This window comes from Neofelis nebulosa, chromosome 4, assembly GCF_028018385.1.
Source record: "Neofelis nebulosa isolate mNeoNeb1 chromosome 4, mNeoNeb1.pri, whole genome shotgun sequence".
NCBI classification, from domain to species: Eukaryota; Metazoa; Chordata; class Mammalia; order Carnivora; family Felidae; genus Neofelis; species Neofelis nebulosa.
The window spans coordinates 73,117,046-73,141,390 of record NC_080785.1 but is presented as its reverse complement, the minus strand read 5'-3'; the positions used below and the strand labels follow the sequence as shown (position 1 = coordinate 73,141,390).

The following is a 24,345-nucleotide window of genomic DNA, read 5'->3' as shown; positions in this document are numbered from 1 at the left end:
CAATCCTACAGTGTATTGTGACTGCTGGAAAAGACAGCTTCTAAAATATTGACTAACTTCTTTGTTTTCTACCACTTTCCTAAAATAATCCTGCTTGGTTTATTACGTTAAGAATATATTGAATATTTATGCTTACTTTTTTGATATAGTGTCTGGCACAGTGATATGTGTTAAGGTATTTTATTTTTAGTAAAGGGAAAATATGGCTCTAGTGTATATAAAAATATATTATTTGGTTTAAAAAAAATCTCAACTGTTGCATTTTATTGCCTCTTGGTATATATGTAGATGCTCCCGCTGACATTTTTCTACCCTGTGAAGCCACTGTCTGATGTTTAACCTGTTGTATGCTTTCCTGCTACACTTTTTACTTGTGCTTTGCTTTGTATTTGCTGCCTTATTTCCCCACATTTCTCAAATTTGAAATTTTGCCTGTTCTATCTTCTCTAAATGGTACCTTTTTCATCAGATGTGAACTCACTGCCCTTTGATACCCCTGTGTTTTGTTTGTACTCCCTTAAGTAATGCCTGGCAGGGGCATTGTTTATTCATCTGACCTTTCCTGTTATTTTAGCTGCTATTTTTTTACTCAGCTTTGTTTCTTTATTACCTAGTATAGAGAATTTTTGTATAGTGGGAATTAAAATAAATGTTAAATTGAAATATGTGACTTGATGGAGAAAGGTATGATAACAGAGCTTTGAAAGTTAACAGATTATTTCTTAATGATAGTATGGAAGAGAGACTTGTTCTGTTCTTGCCATTGTATTTTTGCTTAGTTTTCTTTATTTGAAGTGTAGTGGATTATCATTAACAAGCAAGTTCTGGCACATTTTGATGGTTTGTCATTGACAAATTATTTTTGGATTTTCAAGTTTTTGGGAGCATTTGTACCACTCCAATGATAATATGTATTAGTTACTATGTGACGTAAGATTTATGATAAAATAAAATCCTTTAAAGAATTTTATTAGTAAAAGCAGTCTGTAAGACGGAAATATTTTATTCTCAAACTGAGTTTAAGTATCGAATATTATTGTCACTTTAAAAAAATCACTTATTTTTATATGGTATAAGAAGTTTCATTTAATATTCTATTCCCTTGATTTTGCATTTTAATTTTTTTTGTAGGAAATCTTCTGTTCATTTTGTTTATGTAAAGTTTTGCCTCGTACATATATGTTGACTTGCAAAATTGGTTCGAGGTGAAGAAGTATGTATTTTTGTACATCACCAATCCTAGAAAACCAGTTTATATAATGGCAAAATTATGGAGTATTTGTGTTGAGAATGTACAATCTAGCTGTTTCTGTTTATTTTTCTAATTTACATGCTTAAAGTATCCCTAAAATCATTTAACACTTATTATTATTTCTAGTTAGAAGAGACATTTTATTAAGACTTTATGGAAAGTTTTGACTGTCAAAACAACATATTGTCTTTTCCTTTCTTTTTGTTCTCCTTTTTTTTCATACAATTCACTGGATAAATTAATTTTAGTTAGATCAGTGATTGTTATCTACAGTGTGCCTTGGCACTGTGGAGCATAATGATGGAGAATAAGGAGAAATCTCAGTTCTCAAAGGTGTATAATCAAATTGAGCAGGCAGCACTAACAGTAGTGAAACATTTAGAGAATGATTAGGTAGAAGCAGAGTCTGGCAGCCTGCAGGTGCATTGGGATTAAAAGGAACGAGGTGATTGGGATGTAGGCACAATGGAGTTTGTCTGAATGAGTTCGGATGTATTGTTTTCACACAGGAGCCACTAACTTGTCTGAAAGGAGAGGGTATTTTATAGGGATATAGCATTGGGCATTTGTCTTGGGTTGAATTCTACTTTGTGTGCTAGGTTTCTTTTCCTGCCTTTCTCGGTTTTATGCCAATGTCCTTAGTCTAGGTTACTTAGAGTGTCATGTGTTATGTGTCTGTTCTTTGAAATTCTATGGGTTTGTCTGCTCTCTGTGATATAATTGCTTAGTTCTCCAAGAACGAATGGCATTTGACCTTTTATATACATATACAGATTGTACTCCTTTTACAGATTCATTACATTTTGTAGAATGTACACTTGTGAGATATTTATAACTGAAATTGTGTTTTCCCTTTGACATTCTTAATAACTTTGGATATTTGTTTCACTGTCATCGTATGTGTATGTTTGTCCTTTACGGATGAAAAAAAAATTAGGCACGGAGAGACTAAATTACCCAAAGCTAATACCAGAGTTGTAACTAAAACCTAAGTGTCTTTACCTTCAGATCACTTAATTAGGTAGTGTATAGAGAACTTCAACATGGAGTTAGATATCCTTGGCATTTATACATTTAAGATGAAAGTATTCATTCATTGCAATCTATTTGAATTTTTGCTTGACTTCGTACTTGATGTTTTCAATCTTAGCAGTTTTTATAATATTAAAAAAAAATTTTTTTTTGAATGGTACCAACTACATTTGTTTGTTAGTGGTGCTGTGAAATTCCCAGGGAGGAAATTCCTAGGGAGGATATTGCCATATCCTGACTTGGGTCTTTTTCCCTACCTCAGTTTGCAGCATCTGAAGCTGGTATTTCAAATGCCTATGGACTTTTAGGGAGGGAGATTTCCAGGAATATCTGATCTTGTTTTCTTTTTTTTTATTAATTTTTTTTAAATGTTTATTTATTCTTGAGACAGAGACAGAGCATGAACGGGGAGGGGCAGAGAGAGAGAGGGAGACACAGAATCTGAAACAGGCTCCAGGCTCTGAGCTGTCAGCACAGAGCCCAACGCAAGGCTCGAACCCACGAACTGTGAGATCATGACCGGAGCTGAAGTCGGATGCTCAACTGACTGAGCCACCCAGGCGCCCCTGATCTTGTTTTCTATTTCATGTCTCACTCATTTCAAATTTTTATTAAATGCTTGGAGGTTGCCCATGAGTAGGTTAGTTGGAAACCTTTCTATAAGTAGTATGGTTTTAACCCAGGTCTGTTCCTCAGCTTCATTGTCCAGGGTGTTATGTAGATTAGTGTGTTTGTTGTAGACCCTCCCCCCCTCCCCCCCCCACCCCCCTCCTCCCCCCGCCAATGCAGCTTCTTCTGTTAGGACACAGGGTTTCTTACTTTACTTATAGTATTTGATTGCATACTATGTCAGTGATGACTGTGTCTTTGACCTTTTTTGGTTAGTATATTTTATAAGTTGAGTTTTGGTACAGAAGAGGTATTTTCTTTTCCATGCACTCTTAATTATGCAGATTTGATGTTTGTGTGACTTTGCCTTCTCTTTTAAATTTATTGGAATTTTAAACAGTTTTTCTCTTGAGTTTCAGATTTATTGCTCTAATATTTTCTTTTAGCTTGAATCTAAGAGGAGATAATTTTATAATTAATCACTTTACATATTTAAAATATAAATTAAAGCCTAAAAGATATATAAGCTAGGTTTTTTTTATAAATGAAAACTATGCCCTATAATAAAACAATCTAGAGTTTCTCTGTTTGAAAAATAATGTTCTCTAATAGACATTATAATTTTTGCATATTTAATCAATGGTGATTTATTAAGAATTTTTGTTAAATGTTATTTTAGTGACTGTAAAATTATTTTAAATGTTAGTTCCTTTTGTGTTCTTAAATATATTTGAGATTAATATGAATAAAAAAATCAAAGGATGAAATTGTTATATGTGTATAAAAATAATGTTGGTTAATTAGTGTGGCAGAGAGGGGGTATCTGAATTAATGAAACTTCCAGTTAACTGAAGGTTTATCCAATGATGCAGTAAAATTGAGAGGATAAGGATGCTGACATTAGGGGTAGGGATTTGTCTGTCAGGCTCTTTTTAGTTGTGTAAGTCCACAGAAGCCCTGTTCTATATCATTAAGAAGAAAGCATTTTATCAAATACAGAGCTTTAGGTTCATAATCAGATTATTAACTGTGGTATCAGCACCCTTTGAAGGAATCCTCATAGGATTACAGAGCTAAACTTGCAGTCTTTTCTGGAGCCAGTATGTCTTAGCCAAGCAGTGAGATTGCCAGCACGGGGAAGAATGTTTGCTCTGCTCAGGGTTCTAATGCTGACGGTGACCCCACAAGTCCTTGAGGCATTCCCTGGTTATCTGTGCTGAGACGGATTTTAGAATGTTAAATGATGAAAATATGTATATATGTACAACAGATTACATAGACACTTTGTTTTTTCCTTTTGTTAAACTTCTAAATTCTTTTACCTACCAGTTGACACACACAGAATTGAAAATAAAATCTGAATCTCTAACCCTCCCCTTTTTTTTTTTCTCCTATAGATGAATAGTTTTTAGTGTTTTAGTAGTCCTAATTTTCCATGAACCTTCATGGTTTCTGTCAGTTTGTCTCCTTGCTCAGAATGGGTCCCCAGGAGATTTGTGATTGTTAAAATAGATGATTATTTATTTCCATGCAGGTAGAATTATAATAGCTACAAGTACTTTAATTGTGATTTTTTTCCTTAAAGGAGGAATTCCGAGAACTTCGAGAACAGCCTAGTGACCCTCAAGCTGAACAAGAACTAATTAATAGTATTGAACAAGTATATTTTTCTACGGACTCATTTGATATTGTTAAATATGAGCTGGAGGTAAAAAAAAATTCATTAAAACCTATCTACACTCTGTCTTGTTCAGTGACTGAATTTATGGATGAGAGTTGAATACTTTTTAGGGGTGTTCTTTCTTTTTCTTTCTTTCTCTTTCTCTCTGTCTGTCTTAATACCAGGACTGGTCTCTGATGACCATATTATGATTAAATGAACTGTCCACATTGTTTTTACACTGAAATTATTTTAGAAAAATGTAAAATTAAGTGCTGCTGTAGAATATTGGTCCAGGAAACGTTTCTATATTTTTGGTTTTTAACTTTTAGCCTACAATATGTTGATATGCTGCCTTTATCTTATTTTATATTGTCTAAATATATTTAGAAAAGCTCTAAGACTTTCAATCATGAATGTTTCTTTTTCTTTTAGCTTGCTTTTCTTTCTTTCTTTTTCTTTCTTTCTTTCTTTCTTTCTTTCTTTCTTTCTTTCTTTCTTTCTTTCTTTCTTTCTCTTTCTTTCTTTCTTTCTTTCTTCCTTCCTTCCTTCCTTCCTTCCTTCCTTCCTTCCTTCCTTCCTTTCTTTCTTTCTTTCTTTCTTTCTTTCTTTCTTTCTTTTTCTTTTTTTCTTTCCAAGTTGGGGAGGGGCAGAGAGAGAGGGAGAGAAAGAATCCCAGGCAGTCTGCACACTGTCAGTGTGTGCAGCCCCTATGCGGGGCTTGAATTCATGAACTATGAGATCATGACCGAGCCGAAGTCAGATGCTTAAGCAGCTAAGCCACCCAGGTGCCCCTCATAAATGTATCTTTACATAATTGTTTAGCCATGATAAAGACCTCTATGCCATAATGTTTATAATGTTGTCATTTTAAATTTACAGGAAGTTCAGAAAAGAATAGTCAATTTTGATTTTAGATGAAACCAAATACAGTATGCATATTTACTTTATACGCAGGATGTACATAGTCAGCCCCCACTCATTCTGAAGTTTCATCAATCTATTGATTGAGACTTGGAGTCTAACTTGGAGTTTCTGGTATACACAGTGGCATGTATTTTTGCTAGTTTCCCATACTACCTTCTGAAAACTGATGTGTAATCTAGAATGCACTCCAGCAACTATCACTCTCACACTGTAGCATGTAGTTACTATTCATAGTGTTTCAGAGGGGAAATCTATTTTGAATTCTGTTGTAGGCAATAGGGATATACCTGTGGCTGGTAGAGAGGGTGGTTAGGATGAGGGACTTTCTCTTGTTCTCCTGTCCTATAGGGCTGTGTGAGGGATGGAACTTGAGCACCAGTGGGTTGGCTAACAAAGGTGTGTAGGGTTTTGTGTCTGAAGTCTAGTGGGGAGATTGGGGAGGCCAAGAGGAGTGGGTGGGAATGGGATGTGACACTGTTTATAAGTCAGAGGTATGTAGGTAAATGAAACAAAAGTAAGCTATTTTTTTACTCTTTATTTGTGGGTATCTTTTAGAAGCTCCCTCCTATTCTCAATTTGCAAGAATTAGAGGAGTACAGAGACAAATTGAAACAACAGCAAGCTGCAGTAAGTAAAAAACACCTTTCTTTCTGACATGACTAAATGAGACACAGCAGAGAGGTGTAATGTTTGCAGATTTTATGGTTTAACTTAATATATTAAACAAATATTATTTAACATGACTCAGACTCAGTGATACATTTATTTTAAAATTTATTCAGCTTCTCACATTACCTTAATATAGATTTGCTAGTTCTTTCTCTGGAATCTTAAATGTGATCAAAGAATTTTGAACTTTTTTTTACATTGCTAAATATCTTTTCCCCACTTACGGTTTCTTATCTCAGAATAAAGGCCCCCACTTCTAGTTGAAAGAGGCCCATAGAGAATAGAGAGTTAAGATTCAGAAAGTCTGAATTGTAGTCACTGATTAATTGTGTAGCATTGGGTACGTCGCCTAGCCTTGCTAAATCTATTTCATGTTTCTGTGAAGCAGTGCATTAGGCCTGCATTTTCTCTGATGCTGTAAAATTCTTTGATTCTGTGATTTTCCTTGCATTAGGCTGAGCTCTTTTAATAATACTCAGACTATACTGTAGAAGATTAATGTTAGTATGTGGTCTTGTTAATTTTTTTAATAGTAACGGAGCACTAGTAATAAATGTATCTGAATTTAAGATGTGATTTTTAATAATACATCTGACAAATAAAGGAAGATGTACTTCTCTTTCTTTTGTGTTATACTCAGTGGTCTCAGTGGGTGCTGGGATCTCCCTGGGGGTAGCAGCAGTGGTCTGTGAAAGGGACTTGACCAGTAGAGGGTTGTGTGGTAAAAGTGTGTTGTGATTTTGGAGAACTAGATTTCAGCGGATGGTGGCATCTCTTGCCTTCTGTTGGTTTCAGCATGTTTAAATATGTGCGTGTCTATCTTGTACTTGATGTGGTAGTATTCTTTGGGGGAAAGAATCCCACCACAAGGGCTATACTGCATAATGACCTTTGGAATTTGGTAAACCTGGGCTTGAATCCCAGCCTTGTAACTTACTGTGGGGGCTGTGAGTGAGTTACTACTATATTTAAGATTACTCATCTGGAAAATGAGGAAGCATGTAATTCATTTTAATATATTGTCATGAGTAGTAACGGAGATAATATAGGGAATGCACTTAGTACGCTGCCTGGCACAGTGCAGACTAACAACTCTATCATCTATTTTAAACTATTTATTTATGTACGTATTTTTTAATACATTTTGGTAATGTTTATTTTTGAGAGAGATAAAGACAGAGAGAGAGAGAGAGAGAGAGAGCAAGCAGGGGAGAGGCAGAGAGAGAGGGAGACAGACACAGAATACCAAGCAGGCTCCAGGCTCTGAGCTGTCAGCACAGAGTCTGACGTGGGTCTTGAACTCATGAACAGTGAGATCATGACCTGAGCCGAAGTCAGACGCTTTACCAACTGAGCCACCCAGGTGCCCCTATTTTAAACTTTAAAAAAAAAAAACAAAACAATTTGGTAAAATTAGGTGAGTTTCTGTCTGGGAACATCTATACATATTCATATGTATACAAATTCAAAGGAGTTAAAATCTAGAAGGATGAATGCAATAATTGAATGTATGTGTAATGCTTTGTTCTCAGTTGGCTTGGGAAGGGGAAGGGAAACTCAACTAATTGAGTTTCTTGAGCATCAAGGCTAAAAATGTCTTGGATGTGCCATGCTCCATGGTACCTGTAGTGTAGGCTAGTAGGTGCCCCTGAAATTGTGAAATGAGAGTCTCATATTCAAAATCATTATAATTCTAATTTGTATAACATACTAACAATTTTCATGGAATTGACCAAGGACACCTTAGGTATGTTCATAACATTAAAAAAAAAATCCAAAAACATGTTTTCCAGTTTTCAGAAATAGAGGACCAGATTACTGTTTGTCTTTTTATGTGGTACAGAGGGTCTGAAGGGTTCAGGATAATCTCTGTTTCCCAGATACTGTCTCCATAAATTCAGCTGATTAGATATTTGTCTTATGTGTTCATCTTTTGAAAGCAAATCTTGTGCCCTTAAAGATGTTATACTTTTGTACATACTAGTTAAATCAATTGATACTGATATTATTAACAGTAGTAATGACCATTTATTGAGTTTCTATTAAGGATTAAGTACTGTGCTCTCTGTTATACCTCTTTTACTAATTTCATAGCCCAAAGCATGCTAGAAGTTATTGGGAAGACCTATGGAATATTCTTGCAAAAATTCAAAATGTAAAGTGGAATAGGAAGCATGTGGCTTTTTCTTTTACTTCCTTTGATTGCATGTTTTTATAGGTCTCTAAAAAAGTAGCAGATTTAATCCTTGAAAAACAGCCTGCTTATGTAAAGGTAGGATGATATTTGTTATTTTTAATAGTAAAATTTAAAAAATGCTTTAGTGACTTATACTTGAAACTGTTGAAGTAATTTATTGTCTTGTTTGTAGTTATTCTGTAGCAACATATCGACTCTATTTGGGGTGTAGGAGGGCCTTTTTATGTATGTTTTTCTCTCTTATTTGGGGAATTTACCAAACTGAAGAAGTGAAAGTTTTATTGATGATTCTAAAGCAATCTTTTTGGTTTGTTCAAACTTTAGAAGGCCCAGTGAAAATTGCTTCTGTGTACTTTGTAACATATAGATCATTAATACTGCTCAATGGCAGTGTAACAATCTGTCTTTAAAATATAATAAAATTGGAATCTTATAGCTGAATCTATCTTTGTATCTGAAAATCAGAGACTTCAGAATCCATTGAAATATCCAGCAGTGTTCAAATGAAGACATCCATTGTCATAGCATCTTAGCAAACAGAAATCATATTTGTCATATCCTTGATTATCTCCGGAAGTTCTGTTGGGTAGAAATGTTTCAGTAGATGTATTATTAGTACTTGTTTATGCTTGTAAAATGGGTTTGGTCTAGATTTCCTTATAAGCAATATTGACTAAATATTTTATCATATGTCATTATGAAAATCATTTGGAAGTAGTCATTTTAACTTATTTTGTGAAAAATATACCAACAACTTTTAAGTTTAGGTATTTTTGTTGCTACTTTGTTTCCCAAGCAAGCTTTTCTTTGAAACCCACTAAAGTTTTTGTTAGAGTATCATATGAATAATAAAAAAAATAAATAAAACCTCCAACAATAACCTATACCTAATTTTCCTTAGGAACTTGAAAGAGTTACCTCATTACAGACAGGTCTTCAGTTAGCTGCTGTCATCTGCACAAATGGGAGAAGGTATTTTATTTGATGGTATTTTGTTTTTTAAGATGGAAAAACATTTTAAGAAAAATTGCAAAACCATTGTTGATAATTGATTTTTTTATTATGAGTATGTTTTTTAGAATACCATTCATTAACTGAACATATATTATGATTTAAAAACTGCACTAAGAAGGTATGTGTGAAATGAAATGTCTGTAAGTCTAGTTATGGCTTTAACATACTACTGTTTTTATATTGCTTAGGTTAGTGCTTCTCAAAATATAAGGATCAGTATTTTTTTCTTTAAATTTCCAACTTATTACAGACTATTTTTATAAAATGCAATAAAAACAAAATTCTAAGAAAATAACAAAATAACCAAAAATATATAAAATATAGTCTCAGTTTTTTAATTATTCATCAAACAAAATCATTATGTCAGTTTTTGCTCTAAGTGGTTTTTTAATATTTACTCTCAATTTCTGTACTTTTATTGTGATGAATAAATAACAATTTGAGGATTGGCACCAGTCCACCCACCATGCTTTGAGTAGCGCTGGTTTATTTTATTTTATTTTATTTTATTTTTTTAAATGTTTATTTGTTTTTGAGAGAAACAGAGAGACAGAGTGTGAGCAGCGGAGAGGCAGAGAGAGAGGGAGACACAGAATCTGAAGCAGGCTCCAGGCTCCGAGCTGTCAGTACAGAGCCTGACACGGGGCTCGAACTCATGAACTGTGAGATCATGACCTGAGCCGAAGTTGGATGCTAAACCAACTGAGCCACCCAGGCACCCCAGAGTAGCGCTGGCTTAGATTGAGCCGTTGAATAAATTTGTCAAATAGTAGTCATAATCCCTGATTTTAAGAGTAATGGAGGATACTACCTCATCAGTTGCCTAATTGTTCTGTATGAATAGTATTCTTATTATAATAGAAAAGTATAACTGTTCTTTACTTTTGCAGACACTTGAATATTGCCAAGGAAGGTTTTACTCAAGCTAGTTTAGGCCTTCTTGCAAATCAAAGGAAACGTCAGTTGCTGATTGGACTTCTGAAATCTCTGAGAACCATAAAAACATTGGTATGTACAGGTTACTATTTAAAAATTAAAACTTAATTTTATGGTTAAAACAGATTTAACCTTTGATTGTTGTTTTTCTTCAGCAAAGAACAGATGTGCGCTTAAGTGAAATGCTAGAGGTAAGTAAACAAAATTTGAAAATTTCACCATCTTGATGATATTAAACAGAAAAATTATAGTGGAAAACATTCAGATGTACATTTTTTTCAAATTGCTATATGGCATAAAGAACATTTTTTAGACATGTAAATTTACTTGCTCTAGAGCATTTTTCTATTGACATATTTCATTTAGAAAAGTTTATTTGGGAAAATGTTTACTTTGTAGCATTGTGGGAGTGTTAACTTCAGCCACCCAAATAGCAATAAAATTATCTTTTGTATCAAATATATAGTAGTGATTTAAGGAATATATCATACTTGAGTTATGTTTGGTATCTCATATATTAATCAGTTTTCTGAGTGAGCCATCTGTAATCCCTGCGTAACTTCTAAACTTTGAATTGAGAAATGCATGTGAAAATTTCATTTGGGGGGCCCCTGGGTGGCTCAGTCGGTTAAGTGTCCGACTTTGGCTCAGGTCACAGTCTCACAGTTTGAGAGTTCAAGCCCTACGTTGGGCTCTGTGCTGACAGCTCAGAGCCTGGAGCCTGCTTTGGATTCTGTGTCTCCCTCTCTCTCTGCCCCTCCCCTGCTCATGCTCTGTGTGTGTGTGTCTCTCTCTCTCAAAAAATAAACATTAAAAAATAATTTAAAAAGAAGAAAATTTTATTTGACATTAAGTTAGTGTTTAGGTGATAAAAACATTCCAAGGCTATTAATGAATATTTCACTTTTTTCTAGTTTTGTTTTAAAATATTTATTGGTTTCTTGGTGGTAGGACTGTTGAATATTGATTACAAGTTAAATTCATGCTGTTTTGAAACATTTTATGTAAACATTACTGAAAGAAGATATGTTAACAGTTAAAGAACAGCTTCCCTGTGAAGCAGCTTATTATTCTGTATAGGCTTTATCCACATGTCATGATCTTAAAGGCTGTTACTGTGTATATAAGGGTGGAGAATATTTTGTCTACACATACATTTTAGGCTTGGAACTAGTTGTCTTTTTATATTTTATTATTTATCTATCATTGGTATTCTAATCCTTATTTAAGAGGAATTAAAATTTTCTGGTTCTCTAACTTTTGGATGGAGTGTAAACAGAGATTAGTTGTTTTTCAAGGGAAACATTTTAGGAAAAATGTTTCCTGTCTAATGACTTCTATTGTTATCTTAAGGAGGAAGACTATCCAGGAGCTATTCAGTTGTGCCTGGAATGTCAGAAAGCCGCCAGCACTTTTAAACATTATAGTTGCATAAGGTAAGGTAATGTAAAAATTTTAAAGCTCACTCTATTGCCAGTTTTTAACATAGGAGCTAGCTGTGTAACATAGAATGTTAACAAACATTGAAAATTAACATTAAGTGGTATGTTCTGTTTTAACATTCTTGTTCATAAATGGGCAGTACGATGAAATTATAAATAATAATTCTTAAGGTGGGAAAGATCAGATACTTTTTAATCCTACCCTTTCTTGTCACTGCATTCAAACTCTTTTATATATATATATATATACATATACATATACATATATATATATATATATATATATATATATATAGTATATACATATATTATTTCCAGTATATGGAATAGTAGAGAAGAATAATGTATCTGTTTACGTTTCTCTTGCATCTCTTGGGAATTTTTCCTACTTAACTTTGCCCAGCTTATAAATATTGAGAGTGTTACCACAGTTTGTTTTTCAGATCCAGATGGTTCAAGTGTTTGGTCCTGATAAGAATTATTTTGGAAAACTTAAGTGTGTTTTAATTTTATGTAATAATCATCTTTGTCATATTTAAGTGATTATGTATTTAAGGTGTTACATCTTTAGTTATTTATAAAATGTACAATGTTAACATGGCCACTGCAGCCTTTATTATTAGTTCTGCTTTATTAATGGGTTTTTGGTCTGCTTAAGATGAAGGTTTTGCATTGCTGGTGGCAGTCCCTTGGGGAGGCTCAATCCCCAGGTGTAGTTTCCATCATTCCTCTAAAACCATCACAAATAAACATACACTCTAAGTAAAATAGTGTGCTTGCCAAGCAAACCCAGTTTCAAATTAAATTCATACCTGTCCTAGAATATACAGCCCCTCAGTCTCACCTGTATGGAAATTCTGGCCGTCATTGAACATGATGCATTGATGTTGTAGATGTTGATTGTTAGTATCTGAAAAATAAAAGGATTATGGTAGATGAAAACATTAATATAGCTTTAATTAAATTTTTTCTTTTAATATACTCCCACATCATAGGTCTCTGCAGGATGTGGGAAAGGAGCTAGCAATTTCCCTGCAAGAGATGCTATTTAAATATTTATGGTATTTTTTTTTTCTTTAGGATCATGCATACTGAAGCAACACTTTTTATTTGATTAGGAAATGCATAGTTAGATAGTTCCAGTGATATTTTGTTTTTATCCATTGTGACACTGATTAACTGTCACTATTAAAAACTTTGATTATGTTATTTAGATTTTTAAAATTTAAATTGAGTGATTAGAGAGTTAGCTCTGATATGTTGCATGTATTTGACAATTTCTAACAAGGCTTTCTGGGTCCTGAAGAGCATAGCACACATTTAGTTTGTTTTGTGGTGATCAGTTATAGTGAGAGCGCTTATGTATGATTGGGTGAACATAATTCAGATGGTTATACATTACTGTTTATTATATGCCAGGCGCTTTGCTTTGGAATTGGCTGAATAGTGATGAATTACACATAATGTAATCAGGATAAGGCCGAAGGACTGAAGAAGGCATAGAGGGATGAGGCCTTAGGGAGATGGGAGTGGAACATACAGGGGAAGCATTGAGATCGAACTCTCCTTAGAGGTCAAGACTAAGGGGGGCCTGAAGGAGGGGCATAGGAGTTAGCTAAGACAAGGTATGAGGGTTGTAGATAGTACATTCTGAGTATAATGGTGAAATCTTTGTTGCAGAGATAACAAGCAAAATGAGGATTGAAAATATCTATCTATTGGATTTATAGCAACAAAGAAATCATAGCTGACTTTGTTGGGACAGTTTGCTTGAAGCAGAAGTATAGGATGAGGAAATTTTATAAAGAAGGGAGATGTGTAATTGAGGGGGGAAAGCTGAATATCTGAAAATCTATGGGAAAGTGAGAGGTTGAAAATAAAATAGAGAACATAATGTGTGAAGGCGTTGTAGGTATTAGAGTAGACTTTAAAAAGGTCACCATCTATTATAATAGGAAACTTGGTGGCAGGAAATTGAGGTAGCAGGTGACATGTGTTGGCACTTTGTTTTCTTCAATAATGAAAAATTTTAGCTGTGCTGGAAGTAATTTTCTTGATGAGAGTTAACTATACAAAATGTTTTTTAAATAAATTTTTATTTGGGCTTTTTAAAGTTAGCATGAAGTGGCTTCTAAGTTCTTTCTCATTAAGGTATGTAGTGATATATGAAGGAGGTGTGACTATAGGTATCCAACCTGGTAAAAGGTTGGAATTGAAAAGATCTAGAATGGTGATTTAAAGTAATAATTATTTTATTTTAGGGAGTACCTTATATAAGAAGCATGCTGTGTTTACACATGTGAATTGTGCATGTAATAATAATAAAAGTTTGTCTTACTCTCTTAAAATAGGTAAAAATACATGCACAAATGTATTAAAATGTCCTAAGGAATTAATTTTACCTTAGGCTTCCCAGGAAATCTGTTAAGAGCTGTGTTTTTATCTTAGTGATTTAGTGACAATGTCAAGGGTGGCTCAGAGAGCTTAGCTCTTAGTTAGAATTCTTTGGTAGTGATGGCAGCCGCTCCACCAGAATTCCTCTTCCCACACACCAGTGCCGTTTGTTTTGCTAGCCACCATTCATCCTGCTCAACCCAGTCCCCTTTTCCCTTTACCTCTTGTTTTTTACACTTTTGTTCCTAGTTGGGAGAGCATGAGAAGTTTGTTCACTTCTGGTAGATAGTGTGATATGGGATATAGTGACAGAGTTAGTAGATGTGTGGGTCAGGTTGAGTCCACAAAAATGAAAGGAATTTTATTCTAACTTCCTTTTATTAATTAGATGCATGCTTTTTATTCTGTGCATTTATTTTCCTATCTGTTTTTCTTTTTCCTCTGGTATTTTTATTTTTTATTTTCTTAATTTCTTTTTTTAGTTTTATTACTTTTGAGAGAGAGAGAGAGAGTGCAAACACAGGAGGGGCAGAGAGAGATGGGGACGGAGGATCTAAAGCAGGCTCTGCATGACAGCAGGGAGCCCGATGTGGGACTTGAACCCACAAACCATGAGATCATGACCTGAGTCAGAGTTGGACACTCAACCGACTGAGCCACCCAGGCTCCTCTCCTCTGGTCTTCTAAATACAATACTGAACCTGTTCTTGAGCTCTCTTATTAGGATTGTTCAGACATGATTGATCAACACTTTAAAAATTCATTTAATTTACCTGGAGATGTGGAATTTAACCAAAGGCAAGATTTAATCTTTGCTTGTACCTGAGTGAATCCGAGTGAAAAATCATACACTCTGGTAATCATAGGAATAGTAACTAGTTTCTGACTATTTATACTCTCATTTTCTTTAATATTTAAATTTATTTTCATTTCTGTTGATAACTAGAGAATCATGAAGTATCTTCTCTTTAGAAGTGTCCAGAAGAGAACCACCTGTGATGCAGAGCATTTCTGGACTCTGGTGTAATTTTTTTAAAAATATATTTTAAGCAAGTTCATATGCACAATATACCTGTTTGTCCACGTCTTAATTTTTTGGAGGTGGAGTGTATGTTCCTCTTTTTTTTTGCTAGTCACATTGCTCTTTTATTGGAAATAAAGTTTTTGGTAGATGGCAGAGACCCTGTGATCTTAGGAGTAGATTACATAGGGCAACTGAGGGCTAACTCTTATGATTCTGAAAGCAGGAAGAACAGAATTCATGTATTTGCTTCTGCATAAAGAGCCCTTCACTATATTGTCTCAGGTTATATGACTGTGTAGTTTAATACACACAGTACCAAGTAATACAATGTACCCAGTAGATTGAAAACTGGAAGAAAACTTGTACCCCTTCAGTACCTTGTATTTTCCTTTAGATATGGTGTGTTTCAGCATCTTTAATAAAAGATACTATAGCACCAGTTGTGTTCACTTTTATAACTGACAGGGAACATTTTTACATTATTTGACATTTCTTGAGTTGATCGACAGAATCATATAGTTGGGATTTACTGGGAATGGAAATCAGAATGTGTTTAAGTGTGTCTGTGAATGAAGTATTTAACTTCTTTTTCACTTGAAATTTATCTAAATTAGTTTCAAGAAAAGTTGTTTTTTTAAAGTCAAAACTGCTTTAGTTTTTTTTATTTCATTTGAATGAAACTACTTGAGGGAATCTGAGAGCATTCTGGATTATGCACTGAAAAGTTTGTATACCATCAGAACTAGAGTATCTTTGTTGAATACTGTAGCATAGACACATGTATTTAATTTCTCAAAATCTTTGGAATACCCTTCCCCCCTCCCCCTCAGAATATGAACTTGGCAGTTGAATGAAAATTTTCGGTTGTAGAACTCCTTTAAATAAATCATAAAATAACGAACACAGCTTTTGGGTACAAGTACAGTGGTACTGTAGGGACTATGCTTCCTGTGTTGCCCTTCATTCCTTTCTAGCAAGACGTCATGCTCTGTCTCTGTTTAGGTTCAGGCAAGGGGAACATAGGAGCTCTGGCTGGGGTAGCATTTGAACAGTGAGTATTTCTGCTAGATCATCAGGCCAGCTAGTGAGACCCATGAGTAGATCTGGAGTACTAGTTGTTTGGTCAGCTTGGGCCAAATAATCCATAGCATGCTATTCTCATATTGCCTGTACGCCTTATCTTTTTATTTAATTTTCCTCTGTCTCCCCCCCCCATGCTGCGTCATTTTGAAAAAATATAAAGTAAAATCTAATAGCAAAACATAATATTTAAACAAAAGTGTCTTAGGAGCACATGGGTGGCTCAGTCGGTTAAGCGTCTGACTTCGGCTCATGTCATGATCTCATGGTTCCTGGGTTCGAGCCCTGCATCCAGCTCTTTGCTGACAGTTCAGAGTCTGGAACCTGCTTTCGATTCTGTGCCTCCCTCACTCTCTGCCCCTCTCCACCTTGTGCTCTGTCTCTCTGTCTCTCAAAAATAAATAAATGTCAAAAAAAAAAATTTAAACAAAAGTGTCTTAAACAAAAGGTGAACTGTTTCTTTCTGCCCTACCCACCATTCTTTTTCCTACTCCCTGGAGTAAACCACTTTCACAGCTTATTAGTTTTTTTTCCCAGTAGATTTCATTGTAATTTAAAATACTGTGTCAAAGTATCTTTTTCATGATTCATCATTGTAGATAGTTGTTGATTCTCTGTTTACTCATATTAAAATTCCAGTAAAATATAAGAATTTGGTATACTTCCTTTTACTCCTCTTCTCCATCTTCCAGGTTTTGTTAGTGAAACAGTTATTTTTATTTCGTCAAATTTGTAAAATTTATATTCTTTTTGCAGCTATAATTAAATCTTCTGTGTTTTCTCGGTAGGTTACTTACAAGAAAATGAACCTAATAGAAATTGTATTTCTTGTATTATGATTATATAAATATTATTATGTGCAGAACTAAGTAGAGTGATTGGATTTATTTAAAAAGTCATTTTTTGTCTCTATGTGAAAATAAAAATCCATTGGTGGTTTTTTTTATTTGTTGAACATTTTTCACCTTTTTTAGGTCCTACTCAACTGTAATATTTCCTTTTTTACATGTTTTCCTTTGTCTTGTTTTGTTACAGTTTTGTTACAGTTACCTGTTTGAGATTTTTTTGTTTGTTTTGATATGGGATACATGGGCAATACATTTTCGGATTTTGAAGTGATGTTAACTTAGTCCATACCCATGATTGAAAGAAAAGTTATTTTTTTCTTACAAAATGGAACACATTGCTCAGTTGTCCATCGGCCTTCTGTTTGTAGGACAAAGTCAGATGCTGTTCTCATTCTTATAAATAGTGTCTTTTTTCTTTTTTAAGACATTTTAAGGATTTTTCTTTTTATTTGGTGTTCCAAAATTTTACCAGTTGTCTAGAAAAGTCATCTGTGTCGGACTCTTTACTCCTACATGATGAGACAAGAAGGACGTATTATTTAATCCTCATCTGCATAAATTGCTATGTTACTTGTTTTACCAGGAGCTTTTAAATTTTTTTTTTTTTTTTCAACGTTTTTTATTTATTTTTGGGACAGAGAGAGACAAAGCATGAACGGGGCAGGGGCAGAGAGAGAGGGAGACACAGAATCGGAAACAGGCTCCAGGCTCCGAGCCATCAGCCCAGAGCCTGACGCGGGGCTCGAACTCACGGACCGTGAGATCGTGACCTGGCTGAAGTCGGACGCTTAACCGACTGCGCCACCCAGGCGCCCCGTACCAGGAGCTTTTGAAATGTGTTTGTTCTCTCGGAGCTTATAATAACAGGCAGTTAACAGACAGAACTGTGGGATAATATGCCAGTTAAGAACACAGAGTACATAAACAAAAGACCATCAGAAATGTTCATGCTGTGAATGGCTTACTTTCTTATACCCCTGCAAGAATGGAAATATTGACATCTGTAAGAGTGTGAGTAGAAGCTAGGCACTGTCAGCTTTGACAGCATTGACTGTAGAGTAATTCTAAATTAGATTTGTATAAGGTTTTCTTACTAAAGCTTTATTTTTTAGCTTTTAAAAATTGAATCACGATAACGGTGATAGTAATGGTGGTTGTGATCATACTTAAACATTGTTTGGACTTTTGTATGTGTCAAGCACTGTACTAATCATTTCCCATACCTTGTCTTCCTTGGTGTTGACAAAATATTCCACAAAGGTATTATTATTGTCTCTATTTTATAGGTGAGGAAATTGGTGCTTTGTAAAATAAGTGACAGAGTCAGGATTTAAACTTTGGTCTCTTGGAATGCAGAACCTGTTGCTCTTAACCACTACTACATCGGGGCGCCTGGGTGGCTCAGTCGGTTAAGCGGCTGACTTCGGCTCAGGTCATGATCTCGCGGTCTGTGAGTTCGAGCCCCACGTCAGGCTCTGTGCTGACAGCTCAGAGCCTGGAGCCTGTTTCAGATTCTGTGTCTCCCTCTCTCTGACCCTCCCCTGTTCATGCTCTGTCTCTCTCTGTCTGAAAAATAAATAAACGTTAAAAAAAAAATAAAAAAAAATAATTACTACTACATTATACCATCTAGTAGTGTGCTGTTATATATAGTGGATGCTCATGGCTAGGAGGATGATTTTTTTTAATCTGCTCCAGTAGCTGAGTTAATTGCATTTTTTTTCCTAAACCTGTTTCTACCGGTTGTATTTGTTATCTGTTATCGTATTTATGTTGCTTAAGTAAATAAACTAAGGAAACAAGTTTTTGAAAGTAAGTTAAATGCATTGGAAAAACAAAACATATTGTTAAAAATATGTTTCCTTTTGAATTTGTTTTGGATGAGACAACTCATAAAAGTTGGGGGATATAAGGTAACTAAATGTGATTTGGCATTTGGATTGTTCCGCATTTGTCTTTAAATTCTTGCCTCATTGTAGAGAAATTGAAACTTGAAATTATGGACAATTTATTTGTGATTTGGCTCATGTAAGACTAAGAAGTTAAAACTCTGCTCAAGAGAAAAGATTTTGGCTCTAAATCAGAAGTGGGTAAATGAATTGCAGTTATACAATTTTTGTTAAAACGTTCAACATACATGTAAACATTCATACACACAACATATAAATATTCCCATTTTAACTGTGATTAATTGACCAGCTGAAAGGTCTGCTGAACTTTAGCACAGGGTAGGCAAGCTTTGTCTTTAAGGAGCCAGATAATAGTTTAAGCTTTGTTAGGCAGTAAGGTTTCAGTTTGCAACTGTTCACCTCTGCCCTTGTGGTCTGAAAGTAGCCATAGATGGTATGTAAACAAGTTCATGTGTCTGTTTTCCAGTGAAACTTTATTTAGAAACAGGCTATTGGCTAGATTTGGCTCCTGGGCCTGATCTCTGCTCAAGAATTATAATTCATAAAGTTTAGAGATGTTTTGAATATCTGTAGTATTCTTAGTAGTGGACTCAGATTTCTGAGCAGAGGACAGAGATCTGGATAGATTCAAAGTGATCTTAATTCTTTTACAATCTGTTCATGGTTTGAAGGACCACGTGGACATTTCCTGGTATCTCACCATTGTTGGTTTAGCTTCAAAGTGTTGGAAAGTCAGGTTTTCTCTGAAGTATGTTAATAAACTCTCTGCCAGCTATGAGTAAATTGAAACCACTGGAATAGATCTCTGATCTAAATACCTGAAATATCCAGGGTCCATGGACACATAGTATAAGCTTGGAAGTATAAATTTTACTCAAGCTCATTTTAAAGTTTTAGCACTCTACTGAATCATACACAAAGATGTAGTAATTGGGTAACTGGTATTTAGCATATAATAAAATCTTAAAACTTTAGAGCAGGAAGCAACCCTTTAGATATAGCACACTTTTATGTAGGGAACTGATGCCCAGGGATATTAAGAGACTTGACTTAAATCATGGCTCATTAATAACAGACCAGGGAAAGATAATTAAGATGCTAACTACCTCTGTACCATGTTGTCTCTTGTGTGGTCAATCTTGTACACAATTTTGATTTATATGCAGCCTTTCCAGGACTTGTTCTTTGAGTGTATATATTGTAGATCAGCTGTTTAAAAGAACAATGTTAGGTAGTTATTTATGAATATGTTATGTTTAATATCTTCTGTAGTGATGTTAAAAATGCCCCCTCAAATTGTTTGATTTATTCTATTCAGCTTGCAAATAGCCTTTAATAGCTTTTAGCCTTCCATCTTAGAACTGGTAATTTCTTTTACCATAATGTAGCTTTTATTTATCCAAATGTTTATGAATAGATCCTTTTAGCATACTTTCATTAATTGACTGAAATGGCATGAATTCATATTTATAAATGATGACTAAAGGTCTCCTTGAAGGCTGCACGGTTAATATATACACTCCTTAATCATCTACTTTTTATGTATGTGTTTTCAATTAATAATAAATTGTTGTCAAAATGCAGTTGTAGATTCTGAAAACATTTTAAAGCCAAAATGTTTGATTTAAAGATTTTCTATTTAAAGTCTTATACATACTATTTACATTACCATGTTTACATTAACTCTTAATACATAGGATATGGAGTCATTTTAACCATAAGTAATAGAAACACTAAAAGCATCCAGATTTATGATGATTTCATAAATACTAAAGCCCATTTTTTTCAGTTGAGGAGTTGAAATCGTTACTCTCACCTATGAATGAGTTTAGATATATTTCTTTTTCTCCCAAACTCAAAATACTCCCTATAAGAATATGTTTACCAGCTCCAGCCTACTTACTATTCCAGGTATTCTTGCCTCTCTGTATCTGTGTCTCTATCTTCAGCCATAGGTGAACTTCTGAGCCCTGTATGATAGAGGAGTAGAACTGCTTTAGTTCTGCTTATTTCTCTTTTCCTCTTCCTAAGGCACCTGTAGACCCAGACTTTAGTGCAGTTCTTTTTCTTCTAAAACATTTTCCTTTCTCTTTTTCTATCTCTGTAGTTTTATTTATTGAGATAGAAAATAGGGGCTAAAGGAATGTTGGGAAAATTTCACTATGTTTGAATTGCAAATTTGACTCAGCAGTGAGCCAGGCTATGAGTTTAGTTAGTCCTGGAGATTCCTGGAGAATAAGCCACAGTCTTTGCTAAGGGAGACAGTCACAGATATTCCCTTCTATCATTCGGTATGTTGGAAACAGAGTGTTACGAAACTGAGGGGAACAGTTAGCAGGGGAAGACTTCCTGGAAAAGATGACATTTGGATGGGCCTGGAAGGACAGATGGACATTTGTGAGTGAGAAGAAGAGAAAGTATGTTCTATTTCTCATGAACGTTACATACAAGTAGAACAGAGGGTGTGAAGGTCTGGGGGTTATTAGGGGAATTGCACGTAGTCCAGGTCCCTGAAATGTAGGCATTAAAAAGTGACAGGGAAGTTACTTTTTCATGTCATTGTTCAGAATCTTACATGCTGTATCAATTTGGGGCTTTATCTTTGGTTTAATGGAGAACCTCCATGGATTAACGTGAATTAAGTTCTACTTTAATTAGGAGCTGCAGATTCAGGTTGGTAACATGAAGCTGCCAGATGTGAGTAAGATAGCAAGAAATGGTCCTGCCCACAGGAGTGGTCAGGCCTTGTCTGAAGCCTTTCATGTATAAGCTATTTGAAAAATTGTGTCTGCCAGATCAAACAGAATACTGCCCAAATCCAATCTGAAATTAAGACCCCTGCTCAAGCTATCCCTGAGAGCTTTTGGGAGGATGTTGTATAATGTTTGGTATGCAGTAGGTTGATGGTGTTTGTCAAATAAATGGATGATGGATTGAAGGGTGGGTGTGGGTATCGTGTGCAGAGATTCGTTGGGAAACTATTAAGGTAATTCAAGGAAAAGGTGATAATTCTTGAGTTCGGGCACATAATTGAGAAAAGAGAAGCATAGAGGGATATGAGAAATACTGAAATGGTAGAATTGGCAGGATTTGATTATCAGTCACATAGGAAGCAAAGGAAGAATTAAAGATGACATGGAGATTTCCAGCTTGGATTGAATGGGTGGTGATGATATAAATCAAAAGATGATATAGATCAAAAGACAGAGAACATAGGAGAAAGAACAACTTGAGGAATATACTCAAGAATGTATGTTTCAAATATGTTCCAAAGTACAACTTGAGAAGATACTGACTTGGCCGAGGGTGGGTGGTGGGGTGGTATTGCTGAGAAACTTTAATTCTTTCTAAGTGCCAAGGTACTTATAATGACTGTCATCTTTAGTGTGTTTTTTGGGGGCCTTTAAGTCTCATTTTCTTTCATTCATTCATTCATTCATTCATTCATTCATTGTTCTTTGGACAGAGATTGTCCCAGAATCTTTTTCTTTTTTTTTTTAAGGAAAATCTCAGTCTTGCCTACAAATATTCCTTTGGATATGTCTGTGGCTGTGTTTGGGTATTTTTCAGGCATAAATCCTTGTTAAAGACCTTAACAGTCCTACACTGTTGATTGTCAAAGTGTATAGTTTTGCTCATTTTGCAGGTTTTATTAAAGTAATCTCCAATTCTTGACTTTAATCAAAAGTGTGCTTATGATAAATAATATTTGTAGGAAATTGTCTAATTTCTCTGTATGTTTAAACATTTATCCCTGAGACCATCAAAAATGGGTACTTGTGTTACAGGTTTTACTATTCTGACAAAGTGCTTTATATCTATGTATCTATATCTGTATCTACATATAAATAATCACGCTGGTGTTATTTTCTCAGCTTGCATTAAAAGGCTTGGTAAGAAGTGAATGCATGGAATCCATGAATTCATTATTATATATTCTGTAAGGCTATTGCGAAGAGTGTTGTGCCTTAGGAGATAAAAGGTCATTGTTCCCTTTATAAGGACTCTGGTAAAATTTTCCCTCAGAACTTAAATGCCAACAAAAGTAACTTGTGTTTGGGTTTTTTGGTTTTGTTTTTCCCTTGAGTATTTTTGATATTATGGACACCAAATTGTATACTTGGACTCTCCCTATTTGTTTTGGCTGGTAAGACTTTGAGAGTCAAGTTTATGAAGAGATTAACAATTGTAAAACAATACCTTGTATATGGGCACCTGGGTGGCTCAGTTGGTTAAGTAGTGTCTGATTTCGGCTCAGGTCATGATCTCACGGTTTGTGAGTTTGAGCCCCACCTTTGGGCTCTGTGCTGACAGCTCTGTGCTGACTGGTCAGAGCCTGGAGTCTGCTTCAAATTCTGTCTCCCACTCTCTCTCTGCCCCTCACCTGCTAATGCTCTCTCTGTGTCTCAAAAATAAATAAACATTAAAAAAAATTCAGAAAAGACACCTTGTATAATTTTTGTGTACTAAATTATACCTTTCACTTGCTCTATTTTATTTTAGTTTGCCTTAATTTTTTTTTGTTAAAATACTTTCTCTATGATTGTATTTATTTTGTTAGATATCACAGATCCTTTTTAATAATGAGATATTATAATTCAAATAATTTCACTTCTGGTTTTTAGTTTTTTTAACTGATTTAGGAGGAATTAAAGGGAAAAATCATATTCAAAATCATATTCAGTCACATAACCTACGTGTATAACTAGATAAATTCTTGCAAAGTAAACATAGTTATGTAATTATGTCCCAGGAACTGTTACCCCAGAAACTACCTTCTTGCCTAATCCCAGTCATTATTCTCTCAAGGTAACCACAATTCTAGCTTCTGTCATTAAATTTAGTTTTGCCTGTTTTGAACTTTATATAAATATAAATGGAATCATATAGTGACTTCTATATAGTGGACTTCTTTTTTTTTTTTTTTTTTTTTAAATTTTTTTTTTTTTTTTTTAACGTTTTATTTATTTTGAGACAGGGAGAGACAGAGCATGAACAGGGGAGGGTCAGAGAGAGGGAGACACAGAATCGGAAACAGGTTCCAGGCTCCGAGCTGTCAGCACAGAGCCCGACGCGGGGCTCGAACTCACGGACTGTGAGATCATGACCTGAGCCGAAGTCGGCCGCTTAACCGACTGAGCCACCCAGGCGCCCCTATATAGTGGACTTCTTTTGTCTAATACGTCTTTGAGATTCATGTGATAGCATTTTCATTGCTATAGTATTTCATCATATAAAGATATCACACTTTATCCATTTAATTGTTTATGGACAATTGTGTTGCTTTAAGTTTTACTTGTTACAAGTAATGCTGCAAGGGTTATGTATGCATTCCTGTAAGATATGTATCT

At 34.8% G+C, this 24,345-nt stretch overlaps 1 protein-coding gene across 3 annotated transcripts in view; it reads left to right on the top strand.

Annotated features, from left to right (window-relative positions):
- The window catches only part of VPS50 (VPS50 subunit of EARP/GARPII complex), a 133,372-nt gene that overhangs the window by 18,097 nt on the left and 90,930 nt on the right, over nt 1-24,345 (top strand). For all 3 annotated transcript variants that reach the window (XM_058725087.1, XM_058725086.1, XM_058725085.1), the window contains 7 exons: nt 4,479-4,601; nt 6,036-6,107; nt 8,368-8,421; nt 9,248-9,318; nt 10,251-10,368; nt 10,452-10,487; nt 11,650-11,732. In XM_058725087.1, coding sequence (XP_058581070.1) covers nt 4,479-4,601; nt 6,036-6,107; nt 8,368-8,421; nt 9,248-9,318; nt 10,251-10,368; nt 10,452-10,487; nt 11,650-11,732 — 557 coding nt within the window. The remainder of the gene's footprint in view (nt 1-4,478; nt 4,602-6,035; nt 6,108-8,367; nt 8,422-9,247; nt 9,319-10,250; nt 10,369-10,451; nt 10,488-11,649; nt 11,733-24,345) is intronic.